The 22879-nt window shown below is 41.7% G+C and overlaps 2 protein-coding genes across 5 annotated transcripts; both read left to right on the top strand.

The window, feature by feature from the left end:
• The first annotated feature begins 245 nt into the window (after positions 1-245).
• On the top strand, positions 246-6636 carry snrpe (small nuclear ribonucleoprotein polypeptide E). Its single transcript, XM_080000939.1, has 5 exons — positions 246-432; positions 1168-1194; positions 1283-1345; positions 1684-1762; positions 6420-6636. The coding sequence occupies exons 1-5, from the start codon at positions 379-381 to the stop codon at positions 6473-6475; spliced, it is 279 nt and encodes a 92-aa protein (XP_079857065.1). The 5' UTR covers positions 246-378; the 3' UTR covers positions 6476-6636.
• A 1241-nt stretch (positions 6637-7877) lies between these two features.
• Positions 7878-22641, top strand: cdc42 (cell division cycle 42). 4 transcript variants are annotated; one of them, XM_080000561.1, is made up of 6 exons: positions 7878-7935; positions 17136-17276; positions 17365-17437; positions 17717-17826; positions 17914-18111; positions 20719-22641. In XM_080000561.1, exons 2-6 carry the CDS (start codon positions 17172-17174, stop codon positions 20806-20808), a joined length of 576 nt encoding a protein of 191 aa, XP_079856687.1. In that variant the 5' UTR covers positions 7878-7935; positions 17136-17171; the 3' UTR covers positions 20809-22641. The 4 variants fall into 4 exon arrangements, with proteins under 4 accessions (XP_079856687.1, XP_079856690.1, XP_079856689.1 ...); XM_080000564.1 differs by lacking the exon at positions 20719-22641 and adding an exon at positions 18940-20159; XM_080000563.1 differs by having other exon boundaries at positions 7934-7952.
• Positions 22642-22879: the final 238 nt, after the last annotated feature.

The raw sequence follows: 22879 nt of genomic DNA, 5'->3' as shown, positions 1-22879 counted from the left end.
CAGGCACTGCGCACTTACGTCACTGAATGTTCCTCTTGTGTCGTTTAATTCAAATGTCCCTCAAGAGCGGGATTTTAATAAACATGTCCGTTCCTGGATCATGCAGTGCGGACACAAAAGGAAGGGACGCCTCCTCCAAGAGCTGCGGGCTGGACCCCTATTTACGCTGAATTAACCTCCCACCGGATAGGGGCGCTGTCGTCCACACGGAGACAGTTGACCGGCATTCATTCTGAACACGCGGAAGGAGGGAAGGAAGGAAGCCCGCCATCGCAGCGAATCTCCGGCGGCTCCGTCGTGAACACTGCGTTGAAGACGACTCGGAAAGACCGTGCAAAACTTTGTTTATTTTATAACAAACCGCGTTCGACCTCGAGAATGGCGTACAGGGGGCAAGGTCAAAAGGTCCAGAAGGTTATGGTGCAGCCGATCGTATCCTTTCTTGGCATAAGACCGGCCATGCGGCGTGGCGACAAAGGAAGCTAAGCTAACGCTAGCTAGTAGCATCATTCATTCGTTCGTCTGCGAGAGAAATGGAGCGAAACTATAATCTGTACTTACGCGGTAAAAAATAATTTAATGACCGGGAGAATAGTATTTATGCTGTGTGGAAGTATGCGCGTAGTTTAGCATCAAAGACTAAAATAAAACTCGTCACGGGTTATTCGTCAATTGGGTAAACAGCAGCACGGCAACATTCATTACATCTCTATGCTTTCATAGAGATGTAATGAATGTTGATAATGCTGATTATGCTGATAATCCCCAGAGAGAAATTGCGGCGTTTCACATCAAAACAATAGACTAATAATAAGTAGGAAAAACACTTACAGTGAAGTAATGCAAAAATAAAATGTGACAATATACAATAGAACTGATAATAACAAAAACAATATACAGTGAAACACAAAAATAAGCAAACAAACCTTATCAGCAATTAACACTGTCTACAATAGGGGGATGTGCAGGTTTGCATCTTTAGACGTTTACAATCTGTAGATATACTCTCACAAATTCGACAATTTGGCGCATTTATGTTTGAGACCAACTACTAAAACGTTTAAACGGGCTTATGTTATACAACAGGTTTTATTTATTGTGTTTTTATGTTGCATTTATTGTATCTTTAGCAAACAGCTGTTGCTTTTTCTTAACCCTCTGTATCAGAACCTTATCTTCAGATACCTACAAAATGTAAGTATGATGTCATAATCCGCCTCTAAAATTGGTCAAGTACTTAAGTGGTCATCATTTGATGGATTCTCTGCCCCCCCCAATACAGCGTTCTCGGATCCAGGTGTGGTTGTATGAACAGGTGAACATGCGGATAGAGGGCTGCATTATTGTGAGTTTTCAGTTTCTTTCACAGTTTATTATTATTATCTTTTTTATAAATGATTAAGATGAATCAATGCTTCGGCTCTCTACATTGTATTTGCTCTCTCTGTATTCTTGCACACGTGCCACTTTCAGGTACCAGTATTCTTCCTGTACATTTGGAAGATAAACTATACATAGAGGTTAAGGATTAAAACATAGTTAATCCCATTTAATGCTTAAACGAGCTACATCTCAGCAAGGTGACAAATAAATTAAACAGAATTTTGCGCATATTTAGTGCATAAATCTAACTTGTACCTGTATAGAGGGTGACCAAAGTTTTTCCTTCCCTCCCCGCTGCAGGGCTTTGATGAGTACATGAACCTGGTTCTGGATGACTCTGAGGAAGTCCACATGAAGACCAAAAACAGAAAGCCCCTTGGTAAGAGCACAGTGACATCTTGCTGATCCTCCTCAGCAGCAATCGCATCAGTTTGTATTTAATTGGAAGTAACGTTGTATGATGGCATAGGGGTTTTTCAGTGACAGGATCTTTGAAATTAAAAGCCAAATTGGTAATCTCATCACTTTAAAAGTAAATAATATGAATAACAATGAAACAGATAATCTTAAGCCGATAAGCACTTGAATTTGATTCTAGAGGCCTTGCTGTTGAAATAAGGTAATGACTACTCTTTAGGCCTGCCCATGCCTAATTAAAATTCTCAATGGTTAACATATTTAAATTGATAATATATATTACCAAGAAGGTCATTAGTGCCCCAGTCAGTAGCAAAATCCACACCGATTTTATAGATAGATGTCTCTTATTGTTGGATGGACTGTTGCATAAAAGTATGACATCCAGTCTAACACATGTAAAACTAATACATTAGGTGGAGTGTTTGTGTTTTAACTGTGCTGAAATGGAACCTGAAAAAGAATAGCTTTTGTGTGATGTAAAGCAACAAAATTAGCTTTTTTCGGTGCTACTGGTAATGTACCCTTTGGAGTTGGGGTTAGATGACTGTGACCACATTGTGATTTGACAAGTCTGGATCGTTTTAGTATTGGAAAAGTACTGATTTTAAAGATAATTTCCTGGTGGTTTTTATAATGAAAATGTGTGTGTGTGTGTGTGTGTGTGTGTGTGCGTGTGCGTGCGCGCGCGCGCGCGCCTTTGTTATTTCATGGTAAGGGGGCGTGGGCATTGAGAACGCTAGTGTAGTGAATACTGACAGACTGTGGGAACGAGACTGAGAATGGTGATGAGATGTGTAGAGTGTATATTATATATAAAGGGTGATGCGCCGTGAGATGCTTGATGCTGAGACGCCGCGGTATTGTACGCAGCGCACAATACAGACTGGTCAGAGAGCTGCTTTAAGTCCAAACGATCATTAAACAGGTAGGTCCTTAAGTGAGGAGTACCGGTATTATAATCACAAGATTTGCTTTTAGAGCATGTGTGCACAGCGGAGTGCAGATCACCGGCGCCCCGACAGGGCGTCCATCCCCATGGTCTGCACTCCGTCGCGCTGCGCCGTATGCCTAGACCTTTTCTTTATTTTTGTGTGCACCTGCCCCTTTTAAAGTCGCCGTACGGGACTGTAGAGCAGAAAGTGCAGACGACAGTAAGATGCTACCGAAAACAACACATAAATCACAACAATGAAACAATGTTTAAAAAAGTCATTACAATAAACTAAAATAAACACAACTCTAAAGTATTTGACTTGAAATTAATTTTATGAATGTTATGTTATAGAGCAAATGTCAAACAAATGTCGCAGTGTAATAGAATAACATTTTCAGATTTCAATAAATTGTCTGAACATTGTCTGCAGTATTTAAAACTGAATTTCCGATTAGACACATCAACCTATAGCCCCTTTCCCCACATGCACTGAAGGCTGTAAATCTACTGGCAATGTCCCATATTGGCGTCATGTGGGAAAGGGAGCCGGTTTCGATGTTCCGTAAATTTCCCACTCGGCCTAGTATCATTTCCGGGAAATTGCCGGTACAGCTGTGAATGGAAGTATATGGGAATGGAAGCAGTAACATTGCAGTAAGGAAGGGGTGAAGCTGAATCCAAATAAAGCAGAAATAGTGGGTTTTTACATATGTATTTTGTACAAATGTTAGATATGTTGGTTTTCGGGAGTGGAAGGGAAAAAAAACATTTGGGGAAAAATGGCGAGTCTGATCCATGACGCTCGGCTGCAAAGACAAGAAAATGAAACTAATCTGGTCTCTATGGAGACAGGTCTTTATATTCTTCAATTTTATTATTTTTCTTCTTAAAAATTCCACTCAGTTCACAGTTAGCAGTGTGACTGTGTGCTGGCATCGGGCACAAGCGCTTTGCTTGCCCGTTGGCCACACTGAAGCGCGCAGCTAGAGGGAGTGGGCCACAGGGAGAGAGTGTAGGACAGGTTGAAAATGATCACACTGATTTAATGAGATTGGGTTAGGATTATTGGCTTCAGGCATGGGGCCTCTGTCCCCTCTCCGTCAGCGGAGGGAACCAAGTTCGTCTGGGAGGAGGGGGGAGACGGGAAATGAAGCACTCGTCTAAAAATCGATTCTGTTGCCTAGTCTCGTGTGTTATTAGACACCCCTGTGTTCATTATGTAATGTATCCGTAACAGTGATCTAAGTGGGAACAGACTCCATACAGAACTTGTCCGTAACGGAGGCCAATGTGGGAATGACAATCCACTGCCTTTGCTGGACATTTTTTTTTATATCCAGCAATGTTACGGATTCAATGTGGGAATGGGGCTTTATAATAGACACATCAACCTAGGACTGCTTCAAGAGCGCATCTATAGAGACTTTCCTGGTAGTGCTCAATGATCTGTTGACTGAGTGATCAATGGCTGATCACCTGCTTTCCACTGGCAATTTTATTATTAATTCAATTATATTACCGTGCTTAACTTAAACCACGGCTTCCACGCTACAAGGGATGTTTCAGAAATTTGGCTCTTGCAGAAATATTTTTTTTTGTTAATGTGGCTCTAACAACAACTCTAGACCTAAAATGATCTATAATCACAAAGGTTTCTTCTTACACCGTGGGATATTTAGGAGCCCCTTGCCATCGACCTGAGAGGTCTGACAGTGCTGTGGGGGGGTTAAACACTTCAGAGATGTAGCAAGATTCAAATTCGTCACATACATATACATACTTTCATACATATATGCAGTGAAATGTATGCAAGGGGAAAGACTGTGCAGAGACTTAAAAGCTAATAGAATTTTAAAATGTATTCTAAATGAATAGGAAGCAAGTGCAGAAATGCTAGGATGGGTGATGTGGTATTGTTTTTTTGCATCTACACAAGAGTCTAGCCACAGCATTTTGCAACAGCTGCAAATGGTGGTTTGAGGCTTGATTGGTGTCAAAATACTATGCATTGCCGTAATCTAGATGCAAGGAAACCAGATAGATAATCACCTAATTTTGCAGATGTTGATGAGTTTAAAGAAACTGGATTTCACTACTGAGCTAGTTTGTTGAATTTTACGGCACTGTCAAAAGTTACTCCAAGATTTTTGATATGCGATCTGATTTAGGCGGATAGTTGATCGGGTTTCAGGCTAATGATGCTAGTTGAGGAAGAAGAAACAGAAAGAAGAAGAAACAGTCTTTATTCGTCACGCAACACACCACACTACAACACATGCTTGCACACACACACGCACATGCTTTGATGGTGGCCGGTGAAATGAGGCCTCTGCATTTAACCCATCCTGGCTTGTCCTTCCTCCGGGGGCACAGCCAGGAGCAGTGGGCAGCATACGTGGACGCGCCCGGGGACCATGTGATAAATGTCCATCGTTGGTCAGACGATGATGGGTGCATGTTTTTGAGCGGGGTCCTTACTGACGTGAGGTGGAGGAAACCCCATGTGAGCACGGGGAGAACATGCAAACTCCACACAGAAAGGCTCCTATTTGGGAGATAACCCGCCGGAGCACGGTGCCAACAGCGCCCCAGGCGGGAATCGAACCCAGGACCTTCTTGCTGTGAGGCAACAGTGCAATGCACTGCACCACCCTGCCAACGGGTGGGGGGGACAGAGTAATATTTTCGTTCATTTGGAGGGACCTGCACCATCCAGTGTGTACAAAGGCCAGCCTGGTCATTTGGTTTGAGTGGGGGGGGTTTGCGCCGGTTCCTCATTGCCAGTGACGCGAGCAACACAAATGGAATAAAAGTAATAAATAAATAAAAAGTAATTAATTTCAGTGAGCCTGTCTTGACCTACTGTGAGCGAAATCGCTCGCAGTGTCTCTTTGAGTGGTGGTGTCCCGCCCCAAAACACCTTTTACTAGTCCAGCTGCACGCTCTTTTTCCACTGTCATCACAGACAATTCTGATTAGCTGTCTTGTGAGTGGTGATTGGCCGTCAATGCGAAGCCAGCGCTACATATCATATTCAGCAATTTCGCATTCACTTTGCTCGCTCGTCTTCAGTGCGAAACAGGTGTAACTGTGTTGGCTGCATAGGAGTGAAAGGAAATGCTCCCAGCAGGAGCATGTCAATGTAGAAAAGAAGCAGACCAATAATTTGACCCTGCAGGACCCCACATGAAACCTGAGCCGGAGTGGAAGATGAGTTGCCTTTGGATACAGTGAAATTTCTTAAATCAGAGATAGCTGTGCCAATAGAGTTGCGGAAATACCAACCCACTGTCTCAGAAGGTTGAGATGATTTTGTTGTTGACAGTGTCTGAGGCCTAAGAGAATGAGGCTGGAGCAGTCACCTGCAAATGAAGGTCATTAGTTACCTGATTCTGTGCTCTGGTGTGTGCGAAACCTGGATTGAAAATTTTCAATTAATTGATTCACATTTAAAAACTACAGCAGTTGTTGGAAATTGACTCTAGTACCTTACTCAAAAATGGGAGTTTAGAGATGGGTCTGAAATTATTTTGGATAGACCGTATTTTTTTTAAGAACTAAAAGTAACTAATTTATGTATCCAAAATATCCCCATTTTATCTATATCAACCTCTCGGGCTAACTTGTGTGCAGTGTCTCATCTTTGGCTTTTCTTTCTTTCTCCAATGTTTTTTTTTCTTAGGGCGGATCATGTTGAAAGGAGACAACATCACCTTACTGCAGAGCGTGGCAAGCTAACTAGGGGGATTCCGAAGTGGACGTTCGGATCACATTTTTATAGACAGTTTTGTTTTTGGAATTGGTGTTGAGAAATGTTTTTCTTTGTATGAAACAAATAAGGCAATTTTTTCTTTCTTTCCGTTTTTGGGGCGTTTTCCAAAAAATAAAATCCTTTTATTTCCAAACTCTGTTTCATTGTATTTTGGCAAAATACCACTCAGATTATGTATTCCAGCCATTCTAACATGCCTCTGTAATCCTCTTCTTCCAAAACGGCTGTTTCCTGTGGGAGGAGTCACCCTTCCAGGGCCCCTAGTTCTGTGAGCCAATGGGATTTGAGCACAAGTTCTGGGTTCTGAGGCAACGGCGTTTGCGCACGGCTTCCGGGTGTCGTATTTAGAAGAAGAATCTTTAATTGTCACGCAACACACCACAGTACAACACATGCATACACACACACACACACACATGCACATGCTTTGGATGGTGGCTGGTGAAATCAAGCCTCTGCATTTGACCCATCCTGGCTTGTCCTTCCTCCAGGGGGGCAGCCAGGAACAGTGGGCAGCATTCGTTTAGTTCAAGTTCAAGAGATTATTTGTCATATATACAAACGATCATACATATATGCAGTGAAATGTCATGACACCCGGTGATTACACACAATCAGCTCTATGAACTCTAAAAATACTAAAATGTGCGTAATCGACACAATGTGGAAGCAGATTGTTTTGTTCACAGCAATTACTGTCATTAGGTTCCCTCATTATTCGACTCTTTGTCCAGGTCTTATATTTAAATCCGACCTTGTAACATTATATATGACAGAACACAAGCAAAAACAATAGGTCCTCTTTAAAATCTGCCTGGTGGGATTCATTTCATTGGTAAGTACAATTTCTTTTCAGCTCCATCTCGTGGCAGAAACCTGCACTGCATCGTTGATATCTAGGTCAAATGCCAAGCTTGACCCACAGAAGAACGATCTTTAATCGTCACACAGCACCACACTACAACACACAAAGTACAAGAGAAAATAATTAACGTTTCAAAATAGGAGAAGTAGTCCTTCCTTGGAGAACGCAGGGCATTGTGTGGAATTGTCCAGCATAGTTAAAAACATGTAGATACAAATACTGGAATCATAACGATTATGGGAGAAGTGGAAACAATTGAAGCATATCAAACGACTTGCATACTTTATATTGTGATTTAAGTATTCTTGGCACTCCTAATGTAATCGTATTGGGACAGCTAGACTACACTATGAATTGATTGAAATGCAATCTGCGTGAAAATGCTCAAAACGTATTTGATCTAGAATTGCGACGCGATGTGCAGCGACGCTGTGCACAGAGGACCTCGGTACAACTGACGAACATCTGACGTGCTACGCAACTTGCCCCTGTTCCGCTGCCTGGGAAGCCCCTAGTGCGGACCTGCCAACGCCCGGCCGACAGACGCAGCCAGAAGAGACGGTACGGGCCGCCAATCTGTAATATTTGGGATATTCTTACATTTTAGAGTACAGTCGTTTTTACGGGTGGAATTATCGCCGTCACACTATATGGTTTGGATTCTGTTTACACCATTATTATACCGATTGGTTTGTCCATCATCTGGCCACCGCATCCGCTAGCGTTAGCCCAACAAGCGAACTAGCCGAAGCTAAATAGGCTACGAGCTACCAAACTACCGGTTAGTACGCAGACTTGTGCCCCGCCACTCTGCATACGATTCTACACTGTACGTTTATGGCTTCGGCGAGGGTATAACAGCAATGCATTCGGAATGATTACGGGCCGAACTGGTTGCATCTAACGTCAACGGTTTAAAGAGGAAGAGAAACACCGTCAACGGTGCGATCTTAACGTTAGCCGGTTGAAAGCCAAACCACGGCCCTACGACTGGGGGTACAGAAGGTTTCGATGCTCTGCGGTGGCGTACACATTTCAAATATTTAATTCACATGAGTGGCGTTCATTCCTAGTTCAGGCAAATGCTTATAAATGGGTCACCGTGTGTAAAATTGGGGTGTTTTCGAGAGCGAGAAAGAGTGGCCTGGATGTCGGCCGAATCGATCAGACGGGCTGGTCAAAGCTAAGCTGGTGGGTGTTAGCGAGGCGGGGTGTTTCTGTAGCAGTTTCTATTGTTGTTGCTTTTTATTCTTAAACTATTCCGAGGGTAGTAAACATCGCAGAGAGTGATAGGAAACCGTGTTTCATCCCCAACTTGTGATTTGTATCGAGGCTATCGTCATCGTAGTCTGGACGAGTGTTTTATTTACCAACCAGAGGAACTGACCTCAGACTTTTGGCTTGCGAGTCTGGTTCCACTTGTTTCCCCCCCAGCCTAGAGCTTTGTGATGCATATACTATTCGGAAGCCACGCACAGCTTCTATAGCTTATATCAACGGTTGGCCCATGAAGACGAGTCGAAAATATTCACACTTGGGCTACATTTCAAATTACAAGCTGTGTGTTTGTATGTGGCTATCGAGCTGCTTTCATGGCTGGACTTAAAGTTGGCCCGCTATAGAGAGTTCAGGCTGGCCTATAAACAAGCACAAATGGCCGGGCTAAAATCTGATTGATTGTTTCAGCCTCAGCCAGGCTCTGTCACCGATGTGTACACTTCAGTTGGAATCGTTCCAGATGTTTACAATTGTCTTTGCAGAAATTATCACGTAAAAGAAACGTCCCACATCTGTGTATCTGTTGTTCGCATTCTGGGACAAAAGGTGTGCAGAACGTTCGGTTCACTATATGTGTAGGGCTCCGTGATTAGTCATTTTTTAGAATCTCCATCTCTCTTTGTGATCTCATTGATCCAAGACCTTGCTCCAGACCTTCATCCAGATCTTGCTGCATCAAACCAAGTGTTACATTTTATTAGGATAATTGTTCTTTTAGGACCACTAAGTGCAATGCGTAAAGCCTCTGCTTACAACTGTAGCGAATACACAACTACACGGCTGGCTAGTGTTTTTGCCAACATATGTTTAGCTCACACCAGCCCCATTTGACAGTAGCATTCCGCTGTGTGTTGCGGAATGTACTGGAGCCAAACGGGTTTCTAATAACTATAGCCAGCTGCATTGTGATGCGTTTAACTACATAATTAGTAAAAATAAGTCTGACTCTGCTGTAGGTATCTGTGCAGCTCAAAATAAATGCTAAATGTCCATAACCATTTTTTAAATCCTGCTACAAAGCACTCTCCTAAATGGTACTCATTCAATGAGCAAATTGACATATGTCGATATGTGCAGTACAACATTTTAAATATATGAATACAAGTCCGATTCTGTGTGTATGTGTCCCTAAGACCCATGACAGAATCGTAATTTCTCTTCTAATCAAAAAGATTTGTGATTCTCACTTAATCTAACTTGCTTAGTGTTTTCCATTGGCTGAAAGCCCCCCACATGTGATGAGTAGATAAACAAGACACAGACAGCCTAGTTTTAAACAATGTTTGTGGTTTTTCAAAGCCAGAATTTGCTTAGCGTTTCAATAAATAAAGCACTGCCGTCAGTAAGACAATGGAAAATACGATCCCGGTGTCACATGTCTTTAAAGAACACTGTTAATCTGTCAGAATCTTTAGAGGGAGATTATTTTTTCCTCCACCCCAAAACCTTGGTGTACAAAACAAACCAAAATTCTGGTCAAATGCAAATTAGCCATTTGTGTGATATTACACAGAAAAGCCACATTTTAAGATTTGAAATTGTCACTCCTTTTAAAATGGAATATACAGTGGTACCTCGACTTACGACTGTAATTCATTCTATAAGAACGTTCGTATGTTAAAACAGTCGTATGTCGAAGCAATTTTTCCCATATACACCACGCTCATATTTTTGAGCATTTCCTTCTTAGTTTCAATGGGAGTCATTGCCTTTTTCTTTTTCCCATCATCCTTCTTCTTAGGACTCATCATGAATTGTGAAAATAAACAAAATACACAGCACAAACACAGTAAATATGAAAAAAATATTGATAAGCCACGAACTACGTGCACACACAATGTAGGTCGCCCTCTGACTGACTGCTGACTGGCCACCGATGCGCCAACTGCAAATTTCCACGGTTGTATCTTGGAGCAGTTGGTCGCAAGTCGATACAAATTTTCGCCACTATCGCTACTCGTATCTTGGATTAGTCGTGAGTAGATGCAGTCGTAAGTCACGGTACCACTGTATTAGTCATTAAACCTGAGCTACGATGTGCACAGCTTGGCAACTTCAGCTGTGCCTGATTATATCTGATTTGTAGAACTCAAACAGTGGAATGCCCACAGGATTAGAGAGGGGCTGTCAACATGGGAGTATTCAGTTCTGCACATAATTGTTCTTTAGTTGATGGGATACATTACCTCTTGTATGACCTCTAGTATAACAGGAAAACAAGTTTTTGGATGGATTATCTCTTCGCTTTAACCAATAGGGGTTCACGGAAGTTGCACATTTGAATTGATGTAGGCCAATTAAAAATAGCAATCCTATTTTGTAGGAATTTTCACATCCCTTTGTTAGTTTCTTTGTAAGTTGTGCATTTATTCCAGTGTGTGTTTGTGTACACAGTTGGACAGTTAGAGCATATCAATGGGAGCAAATGCACGTTTCTGATGCTGCATACTTGCAGGAAAAGATGTAGCAAGAATTGGTATCTGCAACTATAATGGTATTGCATTTTTTAAATGGAAGTTATTTGTTACTGTCGCCTGAAATAATTGTATGTCACTGTAGATTATGGGTCAATATTTTGTTAAAAATGGATATATAAATGGCCCATACTTAGTTTTGACTAGTCACTTCTGTTGCATTTATCCTCTAGGCCTTTCCTCTCCTCCTGCCGTTGTCACTCCTACCTTTTTTGCCTCTGCCGTTCTGTCCCTCCCACTTGTAATTCCCCTCTTTCTCGCATTGCCTTGACTCCCCACCTCAGTGCTGCAGAGCTCTGCAGAGGCTTAATGCAGACATATTTCAACCGGTAGAGGACAGACTGACATTGGTCAACATAGACCCAGTTTATTGTGATGGTGAGCTCGTCATAAACATACCTGCCTGGACAGGACAGTTTGTGTCAGGTGGCAAGAATGGATGGCTCTAAGATCGTGGCGTATGGCTTGATGCATATTGTGCTATTTGACATTTGGTGCATTCTGGTGGTGGCTATTAGTGATCATTTACAAAAAAAATTTTTTTTTAATTTTATCACTAATTATTTTTTCATCAACTGTTCTTTCCGAGGCTATGTTGACATTTACATCACATGGAATTGCCTGTTGGAAACAACCCTCAATATCAATGCTGTTTAATGAATTCAAGATGCATTTTTAAGTTGATCAAAGCACCATTTAAGGTAACTGACCTGCAGTAATTTAGTTTTATGGACATATTTGTATGCACACTCTGTTGTCTAAGGGTAGCTTCGAGGTTCAATGTTTCTGTGCAGCAGCACTAAATAAATTATGTTATGCTCCAGCTTGTGAAGCTGCAGCAACCTGCTATAATCTTTGGCAGAGAGAGGGGAGATTGATAGCACAACAGAAGAAAGATAGGAAGCAAAGGGTTAGTTAGGGCTGGGCGATAAAACGATCTTGATACATTTTACGATAATATCTTTCATGTTAGCGATGATACATTTATGAGATTTATTATATAATCGAATGCATATAATATTTATTTCACTCTTTTTTTGTTTACATATTTATTTATTGTATTCAGTGTTTCACCTAAAGCCATGAATATACTTAAAACTGTGAATTGAGCATTATTATTATTAAATATATATCGTGATAATAATTGACATTGATCAATATTTAAAAAAAAAAAACCTATCGCCATAACATTTTTGGCCCTATCGCCCAGAGCTACAAAGGGTTATGTCACATAAATTGAAAATTTGCTCTACCTATAGGATTTAGGATAATGCCTTTCCTAGGCGTGAAATTAGATGGTTTCTGTCCTTCTTGGTGACCACGATACTATCCATGACCTATTGGAATGATATCTGAGAACCACATACATTTCAGGACATTTGTTGTTTGTCGTTAGTTATGGCTATGGAGCAGCATAGAGTTACGTAAACCAAAACCTTTAACTAACTTCCACTCTGTCTGATAGAAACACAATGTTAAATATAGCTGTCAACCATTGCTTCATACATGTGCTTTCCTTTCTAAAATATTGCACTATTTATTGTTTGGTTTGTTTCCTTGTCAACTCTTTCAACGTGCCTTCTGTCCGTCTCTGGTCATTCTATTTTGTTTACGTCAAATGTTAAAAGGCACCATCTGATTAGATAACTTGATTTGCATGCAGTATGTGGAAGGTACAGTGACTGACAATGTTGTTATTACTCCTATCGCAGTCATTGCAATTTGTATGTTGCATAATGTCATATTGTCATGATTTTAAATAATGTACAGCCCCTAGGTTCGTTATATTTCATTCACCATGCACACCAGGCGTGATGCTTCCTGAGTAAAAACATAATGAACCTGTATCGAAAAGGCCCTGATGGTGTTTTTGCCAGGAAGGGGCGCGCGATGCTATATTATGTGCTATATACACTTCAGAGTTTCTGTTAGAAAAAATTGGTGCCGGTCAACTTGTCCTGGAAGATTGCAATTTCCCAGGAAAATGGAAGAGATTCCGGTCAAATATTATTTGTGTTTATTGAGATTAAAAACAATTGATAAGCAGGCTATATAGAGAATGATAGATATTTTTTTACTGAATATCCAAAATAACAAAATATCAGTATTTACGCCATTTAAAATAAATAAATATTACTACTTAATCAAATAATTTCCATTCGTGAACAATAAGTAACAATTGCAGCCGCTTTATTTAACATTTCACTAAAATAACATTTTGATCAAATCAAAAACAAAATAAATATGGCAAGTAGTTCTAAGTAAATAATAAAGTTTGTGGTGTTGTCCGTCCTTCATCGGGACGTCACGTTGACATATTTTACACAATGAATATTTACCATCTGCTATGGGTCAGAACTTTTTTTTAGTTTAAATTATCCATCCAGCACCAATTCTAATTGTGCTTAGGGAATTATTTTCACCAGACATTATGACCAGAGATATTTCAATATGTCGGACCAGATTTTCTTGGTCAAAAATCGGCAATTACCGGATAACGGAAACACTTTATTAGGAACACCTGTACACCAGCTAATTAATGCAATTATCTAATCAGCCAATCATGTGGCAACAGTGCAATGAGTGAATCATGCAGATACAGGTCAGCAGCTTCAGTTAATGTTCACATCAACCATCTGAATGGGGGGTAAAAAATGCCAGACGGGGGTTGGTTTTAGTATTTCTGTAACTGCTAATCTCTTGGGACTTTCACACAACAGTCTCTTAGAGTTTACTTAAAATGGTACGAAAAACAAAACATGCAGCGAGCGGAAGTTCTGCGGATGGAATCGCCTTGTTGATGAGAGAGGTAAACAGAGAATGGCCACACTGGTTCGAGCTGATGGAAAGGCTACGGTTACTCGGATAACCACTCTGTAGAATTGTAGTGAGCAGAAAAACATTTCAGAATGCACAACACGCTGAACCTTGAGGTGGATGGGCTACAACAGTCAAAGACCACATCGGGTTCCACGTCTGTCAGCCAAGAACAGAAAGCTGAGGCTGCAGTGGGTACAGGCTCACCAAAACTGGACAGTTGAAGATTGTAAAAACATAGCCTGGTCTGATGAATCTCAATTTCTGCTGAGGCACACAAATGGCAGGATCAGAAATTGGCGCCAACAGCATGAATCCATGGAGCCAACCTGCCTTGCGTCAACAGTCCAGGCTGGTGGCGGGGGTGTAATGGTGTGGGGAATTCTTTCTTGGACCACTTTGGGCCCATTAATACCAATCAATCATGGCTTGAATGCCACAGCCTATTTGAGTATTGATACTGACCATGTGCATCCCTTCATGGCCACAATTTACCCATCTTCTAATGGCTACTTCCTGCATGATAATGCACCATGGCACAAAGCAAAGGTTGTCTGAAACTGGTTTCATAAACATGACAATAAGTTCAATGTTCTCCCAGTCACTGGATCTGTATCCAATAGAACACCTTTGGGATGTGATAGAAGGGGAGATTCGCAGCATGAATGTGCAGCTGACAAATCTTCAGGAATTGCCTGATGCAATCCTGTCAACATGGACCAGACAAATAGGCAAAGGAATGTTACCAACATCTTGTGGAATCCATGCCAGTAAGTCCCTGTCCCTGGGCTGTTTTGAGAGCAAGGGGATGTCCTACCCAGTGTTCCTAATAGGGATGCTTATTTAGAATTTCTCTGACCAATAGCCGACCTTGTCAACCGATAATTAACATTTATCAGACAAGATTATGTACTATTTAGAATGGAAAAGGTCTGTGTCTAGCGGTATGCCGTATCGTTCACGATAATACCAGTATAATTTTTAGTAAAAAAAAGTTATCGTGATAATGGCAATATTCTCAGTTGTTGACTACATTAGGGATGGGCATGAGTACTCGAGTACTCAATTTGGACGTTAGCATTCGTTAAAACATATAGAGGAATCGCATTTTTTGATTTTTACTCAAGGGTGCACACAACTAAGTCTGGGAAAAACAATCGCATTACTTTAAATAATATAATCCAGTCACACACCATTAATTAATTCAAAACAGTTTATTATAATTCTAGCATTTTTGTTTCGTTACTTGTTTTGTTAAGAAAAATATTGTATAGCCTATTTTTCCTTTACAATGCAACAAACTCTTTTTATAATGAGAATTTATTTAATATATAAAATTGTTTTAACTGAAAGTATTTTTTTGCTCAAAATTCCTGTCAGTTAATGGTTAATTATCCTAGTAATAAAGTGCTCAGTGAAGTCGATGTGTGCGTGCGTTCGTGTATAATATTACATGTGCCTTGTGTAAAGGACTTGAAGCACCTCATTGGTTTCATTACACAAGTCAAACGTTATTTTCCTGTCGGTCGCTTATTGAAAAAGTTAAATTGTGAAAAAACACTACAGCTTGTAGGGTAAATTTATCAAGCGTTAGCATGGGAAACAGAAATGTCTTCAAGGGGACCCATCATACTCCTTTTTACACAAGTTAATATAGGTCTCTGAGGTCCCCAAAACATGTTTTTGCTGAAAATACCACTCCGATTATGCGTTCTAGCCATTCTAACATACCTGTGTACCATCCACCCACATATACAATACTGTTCCAAAACTGGCTGTTTTTTTTTAATGGGAGGAGCCACCCCCCAGAGGCCCCGAGTTCTCTGAGCAAATACGGTTTAAGCACAGGTTCCAGGTTCTGGGAGCCAATGGTGTTTGAACATGACTTCCGGGCGTAAATCACTGAATACACCTTATCAGTCCACCAAAATCTGTATCTGAACAATTTTGAGGTGAGAAATAAGCAAGTTGCTGAATCTGCACTCATTACATCTAAAATATATATAATAGTTAGTGCCGACTTTCGTTGACGTGCTCCAAACTTGTGGGAGACATGGACACCGCATCGAGATGCTCTGGACTCTCGGACGCAGGATTTTTTTTTCATGTAAACTCAGCAAATAAAATATATACATCTAAAATAAAACACACTATTTTGTTGATTTTGTTTGGAGAAACACAGCAGATGGTGCACAGCAGATGGTGCGCAGCAGTCTACCGTCAACCTGCTGCATACTTAAAAACATTTTTATTTTTTTAAATGCTTAATGTTTCTGTCGTCTGCAGTTTCTTCACAGATAGTTGGTATTAATTCCTCCTTCAGGAATTTCAAGTACAAAGGGTACAAAAATCTGAACGAGGTGTTTCAGGACATGTTTTTTGACAAAGGCTGCCCACAAAAAACTGACTGTGTTGTCTTATTTCACAGTTTGTGTGTTAGTAGGCCCATCAGAGACCCATATGTATGTGCACAAGCACTAAAAAAAAGTGAGTTTTTCATAAGAGGTCCCCTTTAATATTTACCTAATCTGTTAACAAGACTTTGATTAATGTAATTTTAAAAATGCTTTGGAACATGCTACTCTTAATGCCACAGTGTGCTCAGCATTTTTTGATTGTACTTTTAATAACTTGGGTCTGATGTTCTAAGATGGCTTTGAATGTTCCAAGCAGCTTTTCTGATCCATAAGTGTTTTCTTGATTCACTGGTCCTCAGGTCACATGTTCATTTTAGATCTGCTGGGCCTTGCTTTCGATGAAGACTCTAAAGACTTTGTGAAGACTCTATTCCTTTGTAACGGAAAGACTTTACTTTTTTTAAATACTTGTTTGGCCTCATACTGCTTCATAAACCCCCTTAACATAGTTTCAAATACCTGTGAATTATTTCTCAACAAGTCTTTTTTTTTGTACAGCCATTGACTAAGTTGTAATTAAGTCATTGCATTAGTCACAAAGACCAAACTAATTCAAGCTTGTGTATTGCACACAATGTGGAGCTGTTTTCAACCCCGCTCTCCTTCCCTGCTAATCACTAAATTACATTGTCATTTAACATATACTTTTGCCAAAGCAACTTAAAATAAGTGTCAGCAAAGCCTACAATAAGAACAAGTAACATTGGCTAATTCAAAAAAGTTTTTCTATTAATGTAAATGTTTTGATGTCCCTTCTATCTCTCGTTTCTTCTAGATCTTGAATGAGTAGTGAGGGCTCAAGAACACAGCTATGCAGACCATCAAATGTGTTGTAGTAGGGGATGGAGCAGTGGGTAAAACCTGTCTGCTCATTTCCTACACCACAAATAAGTTCCCCTCCGAATACGTCCCTACGGTAAGCGTGTTCACCTGAGACTATTTTAGTTATCTAGTTGAGTAATGTGTGTGACAAGTACAATAACCGCCTTGTTTTTGTGCCACAGGTGTTCGATAACTATGCTGTTACTGTAATGATTGGGGGTGAGCCCTACACCCTCGGCTTGTTTGACACTGCAGGTATGTCCTCATGCTGGCCCACGCAGTGCATTGTGCCCGTAATGTCTGTACTTGAGTTCTTGTGAAGTAGCTTGAAGTAATCTTTTACAGTCTTTCTAATAACTGACCGGAAAGACCAAGAACACAGATCTGTTCTTTAAATGTGTTTTATGAACTACCATTTGGAAACAGACACAAGGGTTGTTAATGTTTCTCCTTTTATATTGCAGTGTTCCTTTGGTTTGTCCATCACCGGCTAGTTTGTTCTTATGAAATGCGTGTATGTGTGCGTTTCTTCAGGTCAGGAGGACTACGACAGGTTACGACCTCTGAGTTATCCCCAGACCGACGTCTTCCTTGTCTGCTTCTCCGTTGTGTCCCCATCTTCCTTCGAGAACGTCAAAGAAAAGGTATGTGTTTCTCCACACTGCGCTCTATGCCTTCTTTACTTGCCCTCTAGATCTAGCGTTGCTATAAGCCGTTTGTATCATCTGCAGTGGGTACCGGAGATAACTCACCACTGTCCGAAGACCCCCTTCCTGCTGGTAGGGACCCAGATTGACCTGCGGGACGACCCGTCTACTATAGAGAAGCTGGCCAAGAACAAGCAGAAGCCCATCACCCCTGAGACTGCGGAGAAGCTGGCGAGGGACCTCAAGGCCGTGAAGTATGTGGAGTGTTCGGCCCTCACGCAGGTAAAACACGCTGTGCACGCACGCTCACTTTACAGTGTTAATCGGTATGAAGCAAGAAAGTGGAGGAAAGGGGGGAGCTTGTCCACATTTTCTCTAGCCTTTGCACAACAGCTGATCTTGCATGCTGCTCATCTGTGGTTTCAGCCACCTGGTTGGTCATTTAGACTCCAGTAATGCTGTTTAAGTTGTAGGAATGTGCTCTCTGAAACATTCTGGAACCACAAAGGAGGCCAAGGTGGGCGCCATGCATTACACTGTGCACTCCAGTATGTGGAACCAGACTGCATTGACGAATACAGGAACCATTTTCTGGGTGTCTTTCTCATTCATTGTACCAAAAAGCCAACCGAGGCAGGCGGTAGTGCACTTTCTGAGCGTTGTTCTGGGATCGGCTTCCGACACTGACTGTTGGCACCTCAGGTGGGGGAGGAAACATGAGACCTGTGAATCTGGCTGAAAAGGCCCCAGACTTTGGGACAGAACAATAGTCTCGATGGAGCGCGGTCATAGCCTCCACCCTCCCCCCGTTTTCTCTCTCTATGCTCCTTCCTTCCTCTCTCTCTTGCCCTGGTGGAGTTGTTGCTCAGCTGCTGATGCAATATCCTGTTTCCTGCCCTGTCCACACCTCTATTTCAGCCCGTCGGGAAGTTACGGCCATTTCCTAATGGCATCTCTTAATCCACGTCTTCCGACGCCCACACTTTCTCTCTCTCCTGCCTACTCCTCTTTACATAGACACTGTTCTCTCTGCTCCTCCCCTGCTCTCTCTGCTGGCACTGTGCTAACCTTGCTGTTGTTCTCTCTCTCCCTTCCCCTCTGTCGTTGTAGAGAGGGCTGAAGAATGTTTTTGATGAAGCTATCCTAGCCGCCCTAGAGCCGCCAGAGACGCAGAGAAAGAGGAAATGCTGTATATTTTAATGTCTCCCCTCTGCCAACGCTCTTGCTCCTCGTACTTACCATCCTCTCCCTTCTAGTTATTCACCTTCCCCTCTCCTTCTCCACTCTTGCTTTGTCTACTGTTTTGTCTTTCCTCATTATCTGCTCGGGTTTTTAAAACATCTATGCTCATTTCCATCTCAACCAAACAGTGCTAATCTTGTAACCTCATTTCCTGTCTTCACTTCCCGTCATCTACTGGTTCTGTTACACCGAGGGTGCATTATGGCTCAGGACGTGGCTTCTCACTCTGTCTTCTGTGCCAAATCTGAATCTTTCTGCACCTTAAGGATTTTTAACCATAATCTTTCATAATCGTGTAATGTACTTACTGCGTCCACCCGGCGTCGTTCCTTCTTGATTTTACGTCATAGATCTATCAAGTCACCACTCTGTCACACCATACACTACTTTACTAAACTGGCCAGAGTGGCCACGTGTGTGGTGTAGCCTCTTGAAGGATGGAGAATGCAGTCATTGTTTCCTTTGGTCTTTTCCCATCTTTATTTAAGAGATGTCGGTGGCCGAGCTGGTGGCTCAAGAGTATTTAACTTGGATCACTAACTATTGAGAGCCTCTATCTCTAATGTAAATGTATTTTTTCTATGTTTGAAACAACAGGCCAGGCCTGACAATGACTACTTACAGGGCTGTTAAGTACCAAAGTAGTATGTAGACTGTATAGTTGCGTTGGCGTGATAGAAACCTACTAAAGATGCTCTTCTGTTTAGTACAATAATGGCGATATTGGCACCTCCTGAGCTGTATTGACTACATATTTGTAATATTTTATAGAAGGGCTCTTTAAAGAACGATGGCATTCATATAAATTATGGTGTCTTGATTTGATTGACTTCGCTTTCTCTCTCTACGGGACTCTCAAGGTGCCATGCACCGCAGCGCTCAGCCTGCTCTTTGAACGTACAGATAATAATAAGATAAATAAATAAAGCTTCTATAATTGTGTGAAATTATCTGTGGAATTGACTAATAAAGGACCTATGAACTTGCTATAAATCCTCTGGTTCTCTCTTCTTTTTCCTCGTCCTCCGCCGCTGGTTAAAGTGGTGCTTTGTGTTGGCCTCGTGTGTGGAGTCACGCACGGGGAGCTTAGTGCTTCCCCGCATACAGCAGTGCTCACATGACGGAGACGGGGGTGAGGCTCCAGCCTGCTCCTCTCTAGGGGAAAACAGGAAGAGTAGCCGCATCAACAACCCAACACTCCTGACCCACACACACTAACGCCTAAGGTTGTGGTTGCGTGTGTGCACGACCCTGTTGGTGTGAGTGTGGCTCCTTCTTCTGTTTTTCCTCTTCTTCCTTTACACGGGGGTGGGTGTATTTTATAACCTAGTCTTTACATGTGTGTGGACGGTGTCTTTTTGACCCACGTTCCCGTGTTCCTCCACTTTCTTGTTTGGCTTGCCTTTTGATTTGATGTCTCTGCCTGTCTGAAACCTCCACGTTTTTTACTTTGACCCTTGATGCGCTTACTCAGGTTTTCAACCCTCCCACTGTAAATGTTTTTCTTTGGTTATGACTATCTCTTGTTGCCACCCTCTCAGTAATTCATGCTGTTGTTAATTTGCCCCTTAGCCCCCTTTTGTTTAACCCCTGGTGTGTATGTTGTCCAATCATTGAGCCTGTGTGTTTGTGTGTTTGTGTCCACAGAAAGGCCTAAAAAATGTGTTTGATGAGGCGATATTGGCTGCCCTGGAGCCCCCAGAGCCCAAGAAGAAACGCAAATGTGTGCTGCTATGAGTGGCCTCTGCCCCACCCTTAAAGTGCACACACAAAACACACACACACACACACACACACACACACACACACACAACACACACAGATATACATACACCCCTCCCACAAACTACCCCCCCATCCTTTTCCCTCACTCTGCTAAGGCTGGTTGACAGCAATGTCCTCAGCGAAGACCGAGATTAGAGAGAGATTAAAAAAAACAAAAAAAAAGAATAAATAATAAAGACACAACAACAAAAAACAACTCTGCTCTCACGAGAATCGTCTGAGTTTGGGACAGAAGATCGAACTAACCCGGCTCACGGGCTGTCTGTGGAAGCGTGCCGGGTACTAACACCTGCTACTTGTACACGTACAACTCAAACCTGTGAGCTTTGATACATAGACCTAAATGGTGTCTGTGTTGTGGTCTCTTTACTCCTAGATGGCTGACTGCTTCGTAGTTGTTGGCCAGTTTGAAGAATTATTCTAGATCCCCCCTCCCACAGCTGCTTGATTAACATCCACACATGCTGCTGCCCCCACCCCCACCACCTCTGGTGACAAGCACACTCATTGCCCAGTCCCCTTTCTTTCTCCATTTCAGCACTACCTGAAGTGCTAACAGTGTAGTGTTTTCTGTGTGTTTGCCAACACCGCTTCCCTCCACAACACTCTGAGAACTCTGTTCCACAGTTTCAGAGCCGGGCCGCTGTGGGACTTGCAGATCCAAACGGACCGGGCGATTCGGCACAAATGCGGCTTTAGTCCCCCAAAAAAGACGCAACAGAGGTTATTATTATTATTTTATTTTTTTCCCCGAGTTGCTGTGAACTGTCCGGCCCTCCTTAGATCTGCAATGGTCCACAGCGCACAGTCCCTTTCTGAAATGTGCTCTCCACCGAAGCTCTAAAGGCGTCCACTAGCAACGGGGGCTGCAGGAATTGGTCTTTTCAAAGCAGGGAACTTTTTAACAGTGTTAGCGGAACAAGTGGGTGTGTTCCCCACTCGTTGCCAGGGACCAAGGGAGAGGAAACGGAACACCGTTGGAGCTGTGCTGTAATCTTTACAATTGGAACGGGTACAACGGGGGGCATCCGTCTGAAACGATGTTGGATGGTTTGCGCCAGCAGCCATATTTCCAGTACCATTTTAGACTATCATTTTTTTATATAAATTGACACACCAGAATTCTGTGCCACGTCAGAATTCGGTGCCTTCCTTAGTGCTCATCCAGGCTGTGAACCTGCAGTGCAAATTACATTGTGGTGTACCCATTCCAACTGTACAGTGCTGCATGTAGCTGAGCCTCGGTCTGTCCTGATGATTGATAGGTTTTAACAGATGTAATAATAATGTAAGCTGGCGTACAATGTTTGATGTAGGCTCCAGATGTTTTTACCAAAATCTTTTTTTTTTTATTCTTTTTGTGTTTTTTATTATTATTTTATATATATATATATATATATATATATATATATATATATATTTTAAAAGGTTACTTTCACTCCTTTTACATCTACTGGCCTGAACTCATCTAAACTCTTGCCTACCACTTACACAAAGAAAAATCTCATTGGTTGAGTCATTTTAAAAACCTCCAATGGCAAAGAGACTGTTTGGTAAAGATAATTTGTGATTGGATGATTTCAAGTTTTTTTTTTTTGTTTTTGTTTTGTTTTTCCTCCACTGGTGGCTTTAGAGTTGGTTGGATGTCCAGCCCAAATGAGTATAATTATCGATATACCTGTTGTTGTTTTTGGTGCAAAACCAAATGCTTTGTCTGAAGTCTTTGTTCTTTGTATATGCATTCTTTTCAAAAATATTAAACTTATACCTTAATTGCCTTTACTACTTTTGCCTCAACATCTTCATTTATTGTTATAGGATTGCCTACTTACTACAGAAGATTAATTTTAAGCTGTCACTTTACTGTGTTAATATAGATTTGGTTGTTTATATTAAAAATTATTCAATATTAACATAAGCCAATGTATTATTACCCCCACGTGTACTGAGAAGTTGCTAATAGAGCCACTAGGGGGCACTGTCTACCTCAACATTGCCATCTGATCTACTCTCCCACACAAAC

Source organism: Zeus faber (assembly GCF_960531495.2).
Source record: "Zeus faber genome assembly, chromosome: 5".
Classification (NCBI taxonomy): Eukaryota; Metazoa; Chordata; class Actinopteri; order Zeiformes; family Zeidae; genus Zeus; species Zeus faber.
The sequence above is the reverse complement of the archived record's forward strand: the minus strand, read 5'-3'. Positions and strand labels throughout refer to the sequence as shown.

What these genes read in the sequence shown, in the direction of transcription:
- cdc42 (XM_080000561.1), top strand. Translation starts at nt 17,172, where the DNA reads ATGCAGACCATCAAATGTGTTGTAGTAGGGGATGGAGCAGTGGGTAAA. An exon ending in TCGAGAACGTCAAAGAAAAG is followed by an intron (nt 17,827 to 17,913) that starts GTATGTGTTTCT and finishes TATCATCTGCAG; the next exon opens with TGGGTACCGGAGATAACTCA. An exon ending in AGTGTTCGGCCCTCACGCAG is followed by an intron (nt 18,112 to 20,718) that starts GTAAAACACGCT and finishes TTGTGTCCACAG; the next exon opens with AAAGGCCTAAAAAATGTGTT.
- snrpe (XM_080000939.1), top strand. Translation starts at nt 379, where the DNA reads ATGGCGTACAGGGGGCAAGGTCAAAAGGTCCAGAAGGTTATGGTGCAG. An exon ending in AGGTTATGGTGCAGCCGATC is followed by an intron (nt 433 to 1,167) that starts GTATCCTTTCTT and finishes CCTCTGTATCAG; the next exon opens with AACCTTATCTTCAGATACCT. An exon ending in GGATAGAGGGCTGCATTATT is followed by an intron (nt 1,346 to 1,683) that starts GTGAGTTTTCAG and finishes TCCCCGCTGCAG; the next exon opens with GGCTTTGATGAGTACATGAA.